The 16,431-nt window shown below is 38.6% G+C and overlaps 2 protein-coding genes across 2 annotated transcripts; one reads left to right on the top strand and one right to left on the bottom strand.

Moving 5' to 3' along the window:
- Positions 1-68: 68 nt before the first annotated feature.
- On the bottom strand, positions 69-12,429 carry LOC575598. Its single transcript, XM_030995559.1, has 8 exons — positions 12,043-12,429; positions 8,239-8,346; positions 6,763-6,900; positions 5,819-6,034; positions 5,409-5,485; positions 4,734-4,786; positions 3,148-3,318; positions 69-423 (listed from the first exon to the last, which is right to left on the bottom strand). The coding sequence occupies exons 1-8, from the start codon at positions 12,344-12,346 to the stop codon at positions 189-191; spliced, it is 1,302 nt and encodes a 433-aa protein (XP_030851419.1). The 5' UTR covers positions 12,347-12,429; the 3' UTR covers positions 69-188.
- A 1,965-nt stretch (positions 12,430-14,394) lies between these two features.
- On the top strand, positions 14,395-14,748 carry LOC100890618. Its single transcript, XM_003723479.1, has one exon. It carries the CDS (start codon positions 14,395-14,397, stop codon positions 14,746-14,748), a length of 354 nt encoding a protein of 117 aa, XP_003723527.1.
- The last annotated feature ends 1,683 nt before the right edge of the window (positions 14,749-16,431 follow it).

The raw sequence follows: 16,431 nt of genomic DNA, 5'->3' as shown, positions 1-16,431 counted from the left end.
TCGCCGCCATTCACTGATATTAAGCCTCATTCAGGTATGACGCGGTAAACTGCGGCGTTGTTTTGTTCGTTCTTGATGACGTAAGTGGAACTTTGTTGCGCGCATTTGCCGTTCGCTTACACGCTGTAAACAAAACAAAAACAAAACACCGCGGTTGACCTCTACATATCCGAACGAGCCTTTAGGGTTTAGGGTTCAAAGGTCAGCACATGCAGCTGACCGTCTGAGTACGCTGGGACAAAGATCTCCGCCAGACCGTCACCTGTGACGTCACCAAAGGACATGGAGCCCACCGTCCCCTTTTCAGAAACGAAGATCGATGTCTTAGTGTATCGCCAGTCGTTGACGTCGTTGTCATTCACGGCTTCGAAGATGTAGACATTGCTGTCATCGTCACCTGCCATGGTGATCATCGGTTTGCGTCTGGTGAGCAAAAAAAGAGAGAGAAATATTCAAATGAAAGAAAGAGAAATCCAAAGGGAGAAAGAGATAGCCCTTTAATCTTTATAATCTTATGGAAAATCTGTTTGGATGTGATGAATAGTAGTCTTCTTTATCTACTTTAAATGAATACATGTTAAAAAAAAATCTCTTTACGTATAGATACATGTATGTCATTGTTTGTGATACATGAGTAATCAATTTCCCTGTTATTCAAATATTGTTTTAAAGTGACAATATTCGCCTCACCCCGAGATTATACAGTGTGTCCCAGAAAAAAATGAAACCGGGAATTATCGATGTTAACTTAACCAAAATTATAATTAATAAATGCCACATATTTGTAAAGCCTAGATCTTCCTCTTTCATTTTGATGCAACTCATATCATGCATATTTCACGCATGAGTGATTAAAACAATTTGAAGAGAGGAAACCAAAAAGTCATCTGGCGAACGGTATCTGAATTTCAAAGAGAAAATCAAATTTCTAATAAGTTTATTTTTTGCCCTTTCATATGACAATCAGGAAAAATGAGCCAGGAATGACAAAGTTCTGTTTATTTTAAAGTAATGCTTGCATTTCCATAATTTTAGTAAACGAATTCGTTCTCACTGGCTGCGTGCCGTAGCAACAAACATAATTGACAAAAGACTTAAATCCGTTTCGTTGACAATCAGCCATGCACAAAGAAGACGAAAGACTTCATGTTATCATACTATACGATTGGTTTATTTTGTATAGAAAAAAGGTCAATTTGATATTTAGAACTACTATTGTGTAATAATTAATAATCATCACTTCAAATAGGCTAATCTTCCAAAAGGTGTCAACTACATTGTGTCTGTCACTTTGTTGTGCTGCAGACACCTTTTCGTGGACAAAAAATAATTGTACAGGTGTTTATCCATCACGCACCTTAGGTAAATAAAGAAATGTTCAGTTCTGGTAATGAAATGAATGAAAACGTGCTGGAACTCACGTACACATATCTAACATGCATGTAGGGGACAACTAATTATCCATGCTAAGACAGTATCATCAGCTTACTTTCATTTAACCCCTTGACTACTGAATTTGTTCACTCCCATAGACTTAACACAGGAACCATCCGGTTCCAGTAGCCAATGGGTTAATTTAAAGTCTCTACCAAAATCCTTTGGCACATGAATTCATCTGCTCACTGCCAGAAGAAGGTTACTCCTAGATTTGAATACAGAGTTAGCCCATAGACTTAACACAGGGACCACCAGGTCCCAGTTGGCAATGTGTTAATATACTTCTAGCTTGAAACTGTAGTCTTGAATATTCAGAGAAACAATTATTTACTTCTCTGTCATCACCTGACCTAAAGATGACCTCTTGGGATAAGGCAAACAAATGTACAATTTATTTAGACATTTGTATAAAAAAAACACTCATGAAAAGGAGAACAGAGCTGGCATACATCATGATTTGTATATTTATCCTAAAGTTGTTGGTACGTGAGTATTTGCTACCTGCTCTTAACTTTGAGACATAAAATACTCGTCCTGTCTAAAGGCCAAAAACAATCAAAATTAAACGAGGTAATTTATGATTTCAATACAGGAACATTGAACATGTAACCATTGTGCCATTGTGGTCTGCTTATCGCGAGATTTTTTTATATCGTTTATAATAATAATAGTATAGAGACTATAGTCAATATATCACATTAGTGATGGAATCAATATTTGGAGATTTAATATTTGCATTTCCTACAGTGCAAATAATTGATGAAGGTTGAATGTATAGAAAACTACTTACAAAGGTCACTGAAGATAGTCATAACACTTTTATTGTTGATATAAATTTTGAAAAAAATAACATATAAAAGCCATTTTATAAGAGAAGCAGCATGTGTGGTATCATGAAACTAATTACATACGTTTTGTCCATGAAAATTAATGTGTCACTAAATCATGAACCAACATCTGTCAAATTTACATTTATGTTTTCTATTTTACCTTGCAGCTCGTTACCCGTCACACCAGAGTTATTTAATGCATTTTTTCTTTCAGATCTAGAAGGACTTTATTAATTTGTTCTCATAACTCTGGTCAGAGTTTTAGCCCTGATATAAATGCAATGTCTGAAGCCCTTATGAGGGTCGTATTCTTTTGCCATATTCCTCCCGAATTGAAGGGTGAAAGTGTAATCATGAGTTCTGGTAATAACAAAAACAAAGTAAAGTACATGTCTTATTTAAGATTATAAATTTCTAACCAATCAATCAATGGAAAAAATACTATCTTTGAGTGATGAGCAAAGACAGAGAAATCACTTTGTGATCTAGCTGATTGGTAAAATGCCTAGTCCCATTTATGCATTTACATGTTCGTCCTTTAAAGTTGATGTGATTGTCAGAAAGTCTCTGTAAGTTTGCAACATTCTGACATTAATCTACATTTGCCACTTATATTGCTCGATACAAAATACTATGTAACTAAGTTGTAAATGTTTTATTTCGTGTTTTGATAAGGAAATGTATTTTGTAAATTGTGTAGAGGGACCTGGCTCGACTAGCACATGTTCCATTTTCAGGTCCCATTTACCATCCTTTAGCATATAATTCGATTCTGTAATATTTCTTTACTATTTTACAGACATAATGTTAGACACATATTGTTACAGTTGTTGGTAAATGAATATATAAATAAATCAATCAATCAATCAAACAAACAAACCTTGTGGTGCTGCTATCTGGGTTAATAGTGAACGCAACGCCTGGTGATCCCATGCCCTCTACGGTGATAAGGCTGTTAGGTTTGAAGCCCTCAGCGATCACTTGTCGTACCCAAATACCGTTTTCCCAATCTTCAGGGATCTCATACGCCAACAATTTGCCATTAGTTTCGCTGTAAATGACGGGAAAATAAGTATATACAAAGGAAAATGAAGTAAGAATGAGGTGAAGTTGTATAAGAAGAGCAGGATCAGTAGTAGTAGTTGCCTTTGTGGTGGTGGTAGTAGTAGTAGTAGTAGTAGTAGTAGTAGTAGTAGTAGTAGTAGTAGTAGTATAACCCGACGCAAGTGTATAATGGTGCAAAGTTGGTCGGAATAAATATAGAGTGGGGGAATATTTAGCCAATTTGTTTAGAGTGGGCCCGATGGTATATAAATAACAAGAGAGAGAGAGAGAGAGAGATAGGGAGGGGGAGCCGGGGATGGGAATGAAAAATAAATATGCAGAGATTCATTTAGCTTGAGCATATAAGCAAATAACACATAGCTCTATGAAGAAACTAATGGTGTACAAACATTAAATTTTGAATGTTTCCAATTGTTGTTATTTTTTTTTTTTAAAGGCGCGGTCGAATAAAATATTTTAAAAAAGCTGCGGTAAATTGTTCATACAAACATCATTCTTTGTATTAATCACTTTCACTGTCTTCACCACTCAAATACGAAGTTCATCAATGGCATCGATTGCAAAGGTTTAAAGAGTTGTTCGACAATGACTTGAGATTTCTTGATAGGGTTGTGTGTTACACGCAAAAGCTTATGAGTTCGCGCTGTGACTTTGGACGGTACGATAGACGCAGAAACACTTAAAGTACGAGTCCACTAAAAAAAAACTTACTTTCAATAAAAGCAGAAAGATCAGACAAACCAATGAAAAAAAGGTTTGGGCAAAATCGGATAACTAATAAGAAAGTAATGAATTTTTGAAAAAGTATGAAAAGCTATAGAACAATGGAAATCACTACACAAATTGTCAATTTGGTTATCAGTTTGTGACGTCATGTCCTCACCATTTATCAATTGCTTTATATAGTTTAATCCCATTAATTTCTCTTTGTATCTCCCAAAACTTGATTTCCCCATGTCCTTTCCCAAGTTATATGATTTGTATCATATTGCGTCCATGACATTGCACAAAATCTTTTATGAACTTTGAAGAATTGATACTATTTTCTGAACATATTACTATCAATCTAACTTGGATGCTGGTGTGAAAAAATAAGATTCTCAGGGTGAAAATAGGAAATTTATATTATCAATATAAAGAATACAATTAGTGGATAGTGAGGACATGACGTCACAGACTCATGAGTGAATTTCCAATTTGTCTTGTGATGTTCATTGTTTCATACTTTTACAGACTTTTTCACAAATTCAGAACTTTCTTATTAAATATCCGATTTAGCTCAAACTTGTTTTGATTGGTTTGTCTGATTTTTCTGCTTCTATTGAAAGTAAATTATTTTTGGAGTGGACTTGGCCTTTAATACCGTGCTTTGCTTAAGAAGTTTATGGACCAAGTACTCACCTATTTGCAGTCACCAGAAGATCCAGCCTCCCATCACCATTCAAATCGACAATCTGACAATAAATTATTAACGTTGTTAAATATGTTTAAATTATAGACAATTTAAACTATAACAAAATAAAATATATATTTACAATGATGATGATGATGATTTTGTTGATGATAATAATAATGATGGTGATAATAATGATAATGATAATAATAACGGTAATAATAACAATAATCATTATCATCATCATCATCATCACTATCATAATCATACTGACATGATTGATTTATATGATTGTATTCTCTGTTATAACTATTATCATGTGCATTATGTTTTCTATATTGTATGTTTAGTTATAATAATTACCATTGTTCTTTATGTTCAATTGTGTTATTTTTGATAAAGTGAAATAAAATAAACTTGAAACTTGAAACATGATAATGTGGTTAACCCATGGAAGATTGATCAGCATGAACACTATTCTTCCTGAGGGCCCTACAATAATTATAAGCCCAGCGATTACCAGGTACCCATTCAAACCCGGGTGGAGAGTGGCAAATGTGGATTAATGTCTTGCCAAAGGACGTAAGTACCGGGCTGGGATTCGAATCCTTGACCCTTGGATTGAGACTCGAGTGACTGAACCAATATACCCCGACACCTCCATAATATGAAGGTGTACTTACCTCACACTCAAAGAACCTCTCCTCGGGCACGGCATCAATCACTCTGTGTTTAATCTTACCCCAGTCTGCTCGAACCCCTGATTGAAATCCAAAAATAAACAGAAAAATATGATAAAAACAATATTTCGCCTCAGTATTACTGACATATACCCTGTCACCATGAGCGTAGTGATAAGTTGACTTCATTGTTTTATTCAAATTGGGAACAGCTTGTTCAAATATATCGTTCAAACTTACTTATCTTTCATGTAAAAGTTTATTAATTTATAGAAAATTCCGTTCATCTGTTCAGAAGATAACCAAAATATGGCTGTATCGGTTTTATAAAGGGGGGGGGGAGTGGCTTGGCTGTTGTGATTAAAAGAGTATTGTTTTCCATCGATTAGAAAGAATTACTGTGCTAGATTTACCTTCAGTCCACGAGACTACAAGTTTCTCTGCGAAATACTGCGTGCTAAAAATGGAGAACCGTTTCTCGGAGCGGATCGACCCTGGGACTGGTAACTCTTCATATCTAAAGAATGCATCGGGTCCTGTGAACATGATGTTCTCCTTCCATGTCGCTGAGAGGGGATCACCAATCCGAGGATGCTTAAACCAAACCATCTCTGCCTTCACGTCTCCAACTTCACAAGAAAAGGGTTTACCGGCACACACAAATTTCAATTAATTCGAGAATTAACACTTATGACAGGAAAGTCGTACTAAATTTGTCATCATCATCAGTTGTTTCTCTCATCAACCATTTTAACTGACATTAACATGATAGCTGCTAGAAATACAAGGTTGGTGACAAATTTGTGTTTCAAATTGTGTTTGTTGTTACAATTTGGCAGCTTTGTCAGCAGCATATCGGCTTTCTGAGGTGATGACGCTTGTAATGCAAGCCAAATGGGGGGGGGGGGATATGAACCGCCACCGTTACATGCACGAATAGGATTTACATATATTTACGTACATATCCATGGCCCAGGATACGAAAAAAATACATTTCCCAGATGTATGATTTCGAACGATAATGTTCAGCTTATTCTTTAAGGACATTGTTTACTTTGGCTCAGCGATAACTTTTTTTAATACCGAATCAATAAGAATAAAATATTGCTTAGTTTTTTAGGAGTCAAAATCCTATTTTAATAACAATAATAAGCAATAATCATAACTGGATTCAGTTGATTTAGCGCCTCATCAAGATGATTCAAAGCGCTGTCCCTTAGTCTATAAACAAATTAAGAAGAATTTTAGAGATATATATTCAGATTATTTTTTTTGGAGAAGTCAAGTTCAGTACTATTTCTTAAAAATGCAAGAGTTTAACTTTATAGGCGTACAGCAGCGGATTTTAAAGGATTACCGACTGGGACGTAGGCCCGACATGTGAGGGCGTCCTTGAGTCCATCCTGATCCATGTCGACAAACACGACTCGATGATAGAACCATCTTGAAGTATCGAGGAGTCGAGATGTGATGTCATAGGTTGTTGCTGGTCCCACTGAAAATGAAATAGGAGGCAAAATGGTTCCATGAGAATCGGACACAAGTTCTTGCCAAATTTTCTCCGGGCTTTGTATCATCAAAGATATAGGATTAAGGGATGGGTTGGAATTATTAGGTTTTAGATTAACATTAGGGGTAGAGTTAGGGGTAGGTGCATTTTCTGTCCAAGGTTGTAGTTAAGCATTCGGTTAGTGTGGGGAAAAGTGTGGGATTGTCGCTAGAGAACCCGGAAAAAACGCATTTTTTAGATAACGATTAATGATAATATAATAATAATAATAATAATTTAGTTTTCAATGTACAAAGGATGTGACATATCGAAGCGTACATCTACAATTATTCAACAAGGGCCCTAATTCAACCAGTCAACTTTTTTTTTTTAGTTACGAAAAAGCATAAAAATAAAACATCATATTTACAAGGGGTATGAATAATTTAGTTGCCCAGGGCAGCCATATCAGTTAACACTGTTCTTCCTGCAAATATTATTTCCCAAAACATTACCAGGTACCCATACATGCATGGGTGGAGTGAGACAACTGTAGGCATAACACCATGCCCAAGAGTATAAGCACCCAGCAAGGTTCGAACCCGAGTCTTTACCAATAAACCACAGTACTAACATTGTATTTTCATCAAGTTAAAACAAATCTCATCTCTGAATTACAAAGCATTGGCCGAAATTGTAATGAGATGAGGTGAATAACAAATTCTTTGAAATGCTAGAGCACCGTAATGGCTATAAAGCTATAAAGCCGGGGCAATAATCTCCAAGTTTGGAAGCGTTTAGTGATTGTAATAAGAGCTATATAAAAACGGATATATTATTATTATTATTATTATTATTATTATTATTATTATATAAAACCTTTATAACAACATGCGTATTAAAGAGGTTTGGGGGAGTCTCCACGAACGAATGCAGTGCTTGTAAAATTCAAGAAATATGAAATGTAGCGGCACGGATTGTATCACTATGTTCGTTAAAAACGAGTATGGTATAATAGCATTAATACATTTAATTTCAACCAGTTATGTGGAAATTTATCTCTAAATTGCAGGTTAGGGAGAACAGTGTAATTATCAGGATGTTTTTTTTAAACTATCCCTTCTCCCTCTCAGCCAATGCCCCCCCCCCCTTCTCTCTCTCTCTCTCTCTCTCTCTCTCCATCTCTGTCCTCCTTGCGTAGGAAATCATGCAGATAGTAATGCAGATGAAGCCAACGCTTTATTTCAATCAATCGACAACATATTTCCATTCACATAATAATAGGAATGACACCAAACCAAACATTGTGGAATCGATAATAAAGTAAAGTGAAATCAAACTTACATGAGGTGTCATTGCCTGCCTCGATGATCTCAATATTTCCATCGGTTTTGGTTGGGACTAAGAAGCCATTAGCCACCCACCATAAACCATGCCGACCAAACACATCATCTGAAAAACAAAAAAAATGTAATGTTTATTTATCCTATTTTACTACTATGAAAAAGAAGTCATATGATAATAACTTTATCCTAATGTTTGACGACGTAAACAAAAAATCCTATGACAATAGTTTTACTTTATATTTTTACAAAATTGTATGATATTAATTTTATCATAAGGTTTGACTACATTAGAAAACTTGATCATATAATAGCGAGAGAGAGAAATACAGAGAGAGAGAGAGAGAGAGAGAGAGAAATACAGAGAGAGAGAGAGAGAGAGAGAGAGAAAGACACACACAGAGAGAGGGGGCAGTATTGTATTTATTTAGATCCATACACTAAAAAGTTGGATATGGGATTGTATAAGAAAATGGTCTAATTTCTAATTTCAAAATATTGCGGGGAAAAAATGGAAAACTATTTGTAATTCAGCAAATGCTGTAATTATGGTTCCGGTAGAGTCTTTTTTTTTCGTGACCAAACATTATAGAAATATCCAACCTCAGGTTTTGGTTGCAAAAAAAAAGAAAAAGGAAAAAATAATAATATTAGCAATTTTCTCTTAATGTTTGACTACGTTAGAAAAAACCTCATGTAACAGTATTTTATCGTAATATTTGACGACGTTAGATTTTAACAAAGGATGTTAATAAATCATATCCAATCATAAGGGAGGACGGAGATCCTATATTTATGGTCACCTGGGGAGAGGGGATGTTTCACAAAGATCCCAAGTCAAACTTAACTAAAGTTGGTCTTAAATATTATGGAGAGCCATTTGTAGCCTTAAAATAAAATATATTCAAAAGCAGAAATTCAGGTAGTTTAGACTTTTTTTAAATTCCACATCAATAATAATAATAATAAATAATAAAGTAATTTTTATCAAGAACAAGAAACCTCCTTGATAATAGAAAATATGAATGATTTGAATCAACATTTTATGCCTTTAAAAAAAACTTTTACAAAATATTTTCATAGATGCTAACGGCTTTCCATAATAGTTAAGTCCAACTTAGAGATAAGTTCAACTTAGGGTCTTCGTGAAACACCCCCCAGGACCATGATGTCCCTGCCTGTACCATGCGGTGCCATGAGAGACCTATATTGTATAGACAAAGGTCACGTTGTTTACGCAAGCAATCATCCGATTGATATTTTTTTTTATCTATTTACGATCTCATATATTTGCCACAGCTGCTTCGGTCTCAAGGTATCATTAATCTTTTTGATAAGTAGCTGCCAACATATGGGCATCTTCTCATCGTCTACAGAACATTTTGTTCTTCTTTTTTCTTATCCTCTTATCGAGGTATTTTATTTCACATATTTCATATATATTTACATGTCTACAGAATATTATTATATGATAAGTAATTAATGTCTAGACTTGGTTAATGAGGTCATGAATGGGATGAATTTGAAAATCTAAAAGTATTGTTTTCAAGGGAAATGTACACCCTTAAATCGTCCAATAACGGTACCACTCGGGGAAGGGGATTCATATTTTTGGGTGCAAATACAGCATTTAAAGTTGCACCTTTGCTCTACCGGTATATCAATTGTCCGATTTTGCTTCGTTTTCGCCCAGGGGATATACATTTATTGCAATTACATTAATAATAATTTCCTTGGCTTGAAGAGACATTTATTACGTTGTTCAATATGTGAGGACTATCCTGTGTTCGAATTATGGAATTGCATTACGAGAGAAACTGGCTTATAAAGATTTTTTAATTGTATAATGAAGGAAAAAAAGGGTTATTTTAACTAGCAAAAAAAAAAAGAACGAACACTCTAAAGATGGCGGACTTCGAACGTGGGTCAAGACTTCTAATTCAGTATACTTACGTTTTGTCTAATATATAGCTCAGTTTACTTACGCTTTTCCCACTACTTCACGTTATTACTACTACCAGCTCAGTTTACTAACGTTTTACTGTTATGTTCACATTTGTGATCTTGAACATTCGGTGTATCTGAGGTATTGCCAAATGTAATATACTTCTTTTTTTTAATGAAATGGGGTTTTTTAACGGTGCGTAGGCCTATTCCGATTTAAACATTACAACCGTGGCGAGACATCTAACGTTCATTTTCTTCACCTACTTGCCTCTTGACAACAATCTTAGCAAAATGTTGAATGCCCTCGTTTTTTTTCTTTTATTATATATAGATATAGAGGGTGGAGTTGGATTACTGGCCTTCAGATCGACGGCTCGTTATAGCTTTACAGTAAATAAATAGTAAGTCTTCTCGAACTAATTTTGATGACGTCACAAGTTAGAGGTAGAAGCATATCGTAGGGTTCTTTCCAAATATCACAAATCACATACTAATTCTAAAACATATGCCTCCAATATTGGCATTTTCTACGTCTGGAATTGGATACTAATAGTTTACAAAACCAACTTAACTCAAATTAGTAAAAGTTCCCTCACTCCTCAATCAACTCAATTCCAACCTGCTATCTCCTCCACCTCATTAAATAATGAAAATAGTGGGTTTTGTATTGCTCCCAGGTCTGGCACATTGCCACTCCTGTCGCTCCATTAGTATTACCTCGGCTTTAGCATGGCTGCCATTACATTGTTCAAGCATTTAAAGGAATCAATTTATGTCAGGTACCCATTTACCTCACCTGTGTGGAGTGTGGCAAATGTAGATTAATGTCTTGTCAAAGTGGGTTAGTGCTGCGTCCGTAACTCCAACCCCGTACCTTTTGGTTCATAGTCTGGAGACTTATCCACTGAACCATACCTTTTCTACCATGTCTACTCGTTTGTATTCAGCTAGCTATCTTCTCAGATCCTGCCGGGTCAGCTCCTTATTCCACTGTCCAACCCACTAAACACTCAAACAGGCATGTTATGTCACTCCTGGTAACTCAACTGAGCTTAATTCAATTCTTACTCAATAACTCATTTAACCCGATTTAACCAAAACATTAATCGCTAGCCCGGACCTCAGTAACTAGGGAGTCAGCTCTTTTTTTCCATCAAACCCTACGTCTCTCATGTTCTACTCAACTCAAATCAATTAAAATGTCCTAACTCAACTCAACTCAACTCATTCTTACCTTCTTACCTGGTTGATTGTGAATCAGTTCCTTGATCCACTATAATTCTCTCATTTAATTGGACTCAAATCTAACTCCCTCAGCCTAGGAACTAAACTCAAGTCAAGCCCCATCTGTTATATTCCATCACATCGATTTAACATCTCTAACACGACTCGACTTAAATCAATTAAGATCTCTTGCTCCATTGTGCACTCAATGTGTAACACAACTAGATCAGCTCAACTCAAAAGTCCCCCGTAATCTCATTCCTGACAACTAAACCCAACTCAACTCAACTCATTCCTACCTGGTATCTCCTCCACCTAATTAGGCCACAACATCCCACTCACCAGCACCTCAGTCTCCAGTGAGTCAGATCCTTATTCCAGTACACACTCGTTCTTTAGCACAACCGACTCAGCTCAACGCAACCCAAATCAATTCAAGTCAAATTCAACCCAGCTCAACTCATCGTCATTCCTACCTGGTATTTCTTCCACCTCATTAGGCCATAACATCCCATTCACCAGCACCTCCGTCTCCAGTGAGTAAGATCCTTATTCCAGTACAAGACTCATTCCTTAGCACAACCGACTCAACTCAACTCAAATTCAGCTCAGCTCAACTCAACGTCATTCCTACCTGGTATTTCTTCCACCTCATTAGGCCATAACATCCCATTCGCCAGCACCTCCGTCTCCAAGGCGTCGGCTCCTCTAAGGGCCAGCTGAGCTCTGACGTCACGAATGATGAAGATGTCATCTGTCGTCCTAGGGATAGGATTGAAGGTGCTGATCGTCACCGTGTCCATTCCCGTGGTCGGATCAGGGATGATTGAAGTGAAAGCTGCGAAAGGGATGTCGATATGACCGAGATTCTTCACTGTCCACCCCATCGCAGTGGGACACAAGATGGCGACCGCAAAGAGTATGGCTGCCAAATGCATTTTCCTGAATGGCGTCGCTCTTTTTAACTTTTCAAAGTACGAATGTGCACCAAAAAGATGGCCTGTACTTCCAAAGAATAATAACATACAGATAAGACAGGGAAGAAAAGGAAAAAGGAAAATAGAAGAGGAAGAAGAGAATAACATAGAAACATAAGTATTTTCCATTCTTGTTTCATTTCATTTGAATATCTTATGAAACCGTTCTCTATGACAGCTTGACCAACGTAAGATTAAAATGAGCGGCACATTGTTGTTCCCTTTATTTTTCTGATTTACCGAGTGATGCCATTTTCAGTTTGATTTGTCTCATTTGCCACCAAGTGTATTTTCAAGAAATGGCTGAAGAGTGTCCATTATCGCTTTCATACGTAAAACAAAGTAATACAAATTAAGGAATCTAAATTACTAATCTCTTTGGACTTACCTACCACGTTTCAAGATCTAACAAGCATCTATCCTTGTTCCTCTCTTTTAAACAAAAAAAAACTGCAAATGTATGCATATGTAAATGACGGAATTACTAATGTGTCGTCATAGGATTAAACAAGTTAATCCGATTTTCTTTAATATTACGTCACACCGATCTCTCAAACACACCATATAGACATAGTTGAAATTACATTCTTATTATTAACCCGGCTTTAGCTCTCTTTTCTCTCTCTCTCTCTTTCTTTCTCTCTCTCTCTCTCTCTCTAATCTCAAGCTTCGCAATGAGAATATGAAGTTGAGGGGTGTGGGCGGGATGGGGACGGGGTCTGTGCGTTCCATTAAATGTCTACCTACCGGGGAGTGTGTGGGAAAGGAGCAATCTCAAGTCAAGTGAACAATTTAAAAAGATTGAACATCAGGTCGTAGGGATGCAAAGTTTGGGGTGGGTCCTAATGCCTCAGTCACACCTTTGCGTATGTTGCTGCGTATTGCTGCGCTCTGCGGGGTATATCAATACGCAGCCGTGCCTAGCAATACGCAGCAAATTTGAAGGTAGCAGTCACACTATTGCGTATCTAGCTCGTAGGAAGCTCGTATGCCGCTCGTACAAAGACTGCCTACGGCTGCCTATTGCCACGCTATAGCTCGCTGTTGCTCATAGCAGTACGATTCAATACGCAGTTTGCTCGCCATGTTGCGTATGTAGCTCGTTTGCTGCTCGTTTACTGCTCGTTAGCCGCTCGCACCAGTTGGTCTCGTTGCGTGTTCGCTCGCTTTAGCTCGTCTGTTGTTCGTACTGATGCGTGTCAGCTCGCGCTACAGCGTACCAGCTCGTTCGGGCTGCGGCATATGTAAAAATTCTAGTCATTTTGCGGGACTGGGCATAAACATCTTAGCTTCTAACGATTCTACATCTACAAGAAACATAGATCTGATGACAAAAATGGCCCTGCAGCAGAGGTCTGCTTTGCAAAAGTTTAAAGCCCCACTGTCCTACTTGTAGCTACTAGCTCCCTCTATGTAAAAAATGTCCCTAATCGGTGCCTGTTGGTCCCCCATGATCCTCTTTTTCTTATGTTAGTTGAGAGCTGAGTTAATGAGATAGCCACCTGTCAGTGACCTCGCTGTGTGGTCTAATCCCTTCTGGCCCAGTAGTATTGACGGTCTTTAAGCTTTTGGTTCAGCTGGAAGAATAGAGGCGAATAAATATTATGAGCAAGGGAATCTGCTGAATGAGCTGCTTCAACGAAGTATCACTCGGAGCTGTTGGGTGCGGTCCTGCATGGATCTACCGGAGGAAGGACCAGGGACAATTCGACCAATTGATGAGGGAGCTGGAAGATGAGGACCAAGAGGCATTCACGAACGTTTTGAGGCTAACCCCTGAAATGTTTAAATAGAGCAGAGACTACATGAAAGACTGGATAAGTGGGACACCTTCTTCAAGAAAGCCCTCTCGCCCGTGCTGAAACTGGCCAGGTGACAACTACAAGACACTCATGTATAGCTTCAGGGTACCCCCACAATACCATTTCACGCATAGTACGTGAGGTATGCACTGCCATCATGGAGGAATACGGTGATGAGCTGGTGAGGTGACCTACCAGCCCACAGGAATGAAAAGCAGTCGCACAGGGCTTAGAAGACCGCTGGAATTCTCCTCAAACCTTGGTGCTTTGGAAAGCAAGTGTTTTGAAATCAAGTGCCCTGAGGATAGTGGATCAATATTTTACAACTACAACGGTTTCTACTCTATTGTACTCATGGCCCTGGTCGACGCTAAGTACATATTTTTGTGGATAGATGTCGGATACGAAACCTATGATGCAGAGCTCTTCAACTCGTGTGAACTAAAACAACGTCTTGATTCTGAACCCCTTGGAGTGTCTCTGCCAGAGCCAATGTCCAGCGATGATGAAGACATCCTCTACTTCTTTGTGGGAGACGAGACCTTCGCCATGACGACATAGCTAATGAAGCCGTACGCAAGGAGGGCTATGGCTAGACAAGATAGAATTTACAACTACCGGCCAGGGCAAGGACGTTTGTGGAGAATTCTTTCTGCATTCTTACCAACCGATTTCAGTGCCTGCTGACCACTCTCCGACAAACCCCTTCAACCGTCAGGACCATGGTATAGGCAAGCTCCTTCTCTTGGTCACTTGAGATGTTGACTAGGTCTTTCCGCGGCTTCTTCGCCACGTTCGTTTCCTCGTGTTCATCCAGCGGTCGTGACTCCGGGGCCGGCGGGGGCGATGGGACCTAGGCGGCTCGGCTGGTTTCGTCCTCGTCGTCACCCCCTATTTCGTTTTGGCTTTCGGCATCTTCTTGTTCAGTAGTTGTATATTCTTCAAATGTTGACTGCGGTATGATTCCAACCCGTGAGGCGCCCCGCCTTATATTGCAGATACGCAGCGCATAGGCAACTAATCGCAGTGATAGCGAGCTAAAGCGTGCGGCAACCAGCGACTGCGAGCTAAAGCGAACAGCGTACGAGCTAGACTCGCAGCGTACCGAGCGGCAATCGCAAGGTTTTCTTGCTGCTGCGAGCGATGTGCGAGCAACAGCGCAACAATACGCGCAATCATGCGTATGGACACGAGCTAAAGCGAGGTAAATCGTGCAGGAAACGCAGCTACACGTGCTCCAAAAAAGAGGTGCGTATGATTGCGTTTACCTGCGCTAAGCCACTCGCTGTCGCTCGCATTCACTGGTAGCCACTCGTTGCCGCTCGTATGCGATTTGACCTTGCGTTTGCTTGCGATAGTTTAGAAAATTTTAAAACTAGCGAGCGACCAACGCAGGCATATGCGCTAGTCTGCGTATTGAGTACGTAGTGAGCACGTTTTATTGCGCGTTATTGGGTATGACTGCCTTTGTCTGCGTTCGGGTAATACGCAGCAATACGCAAACCCAATACGCAAAGGTGTGACTGAGGCAGCAGACGTCTGACGTCTATCGGGGGAGGGGCAGTGGGGGTTTGAAGTTGCGGCGGGTGTAGGCGGGGAGGGTGTGGGGCGAGGTGCGGACGTTTCATTACATTGCTTCCTAACGGGGGACTTCTCAATATGCAAAAAATGATAGTCAGGCATTTACTTGTCACATAAAAGGGCCCTACAACTTGCAATTAAGGAATACATTTAAGTTTACTGAAAGCATCCCACAAAAATTAAAGACAAATTAAAGAAAGCTTGAGCAAAGAGCTCCATTCATTCATTCATTCATTTCCTTCAATCTGACATGGTACATATTGATCTTAGGTATATTAGATGCTCTGTTTCAACCACAATCAAGATTGCCGAGCCACATTTTATCTACTTCTTCTTGTCCTAAAATCTTTAAGGAGCAAGCATCTTTATTTTTCTTCTTTTTCTTTCTATTTTTTTCGGGGGAGGGAGGGGGAGCCGTCGGCGCGTGAATGGCGCTTCAGCCCCCAAAGTGCCACACACACACTAGTGTAATACCCCCATTTTGGCAACTAACACAGAAATCTCACCCTCGGACAACTTTCCCCTAATGTCAGGGAATAGGCTAAAACATGCAGTCCTCCGGGTAGGCGATTAGAGCCCGGATATGATAACCGCTTTTATCAACTTGTTATCCCTGAATATTTTCGATATCATTTTTACAACTACTAAAATTTAAGTTAAGTG

This window comes from Strongylocentrotus purpuratus, unplaced genomic scaffold, assembly GCF_000002235.5.
Source record: "Strongylocentrotus purpuratus isolate Spur 01 unplaced genomic scaffold, Spur_5.0 spur5_scaffold_3, whole genome shotgun sequence".
In the NCBI taxonomy this organism is placed as follows: domain Eukaryota; kingdom Metazoa; phylum Echinodermata; class Echinoidea; order Camarodonta; family Strongylocentrotidae; genus Strongylocentrotus; species Strongylocentrotus purpuratus.
This window is presented reverse-complemented; position numbering and strand designations above follow the sequence as displayed.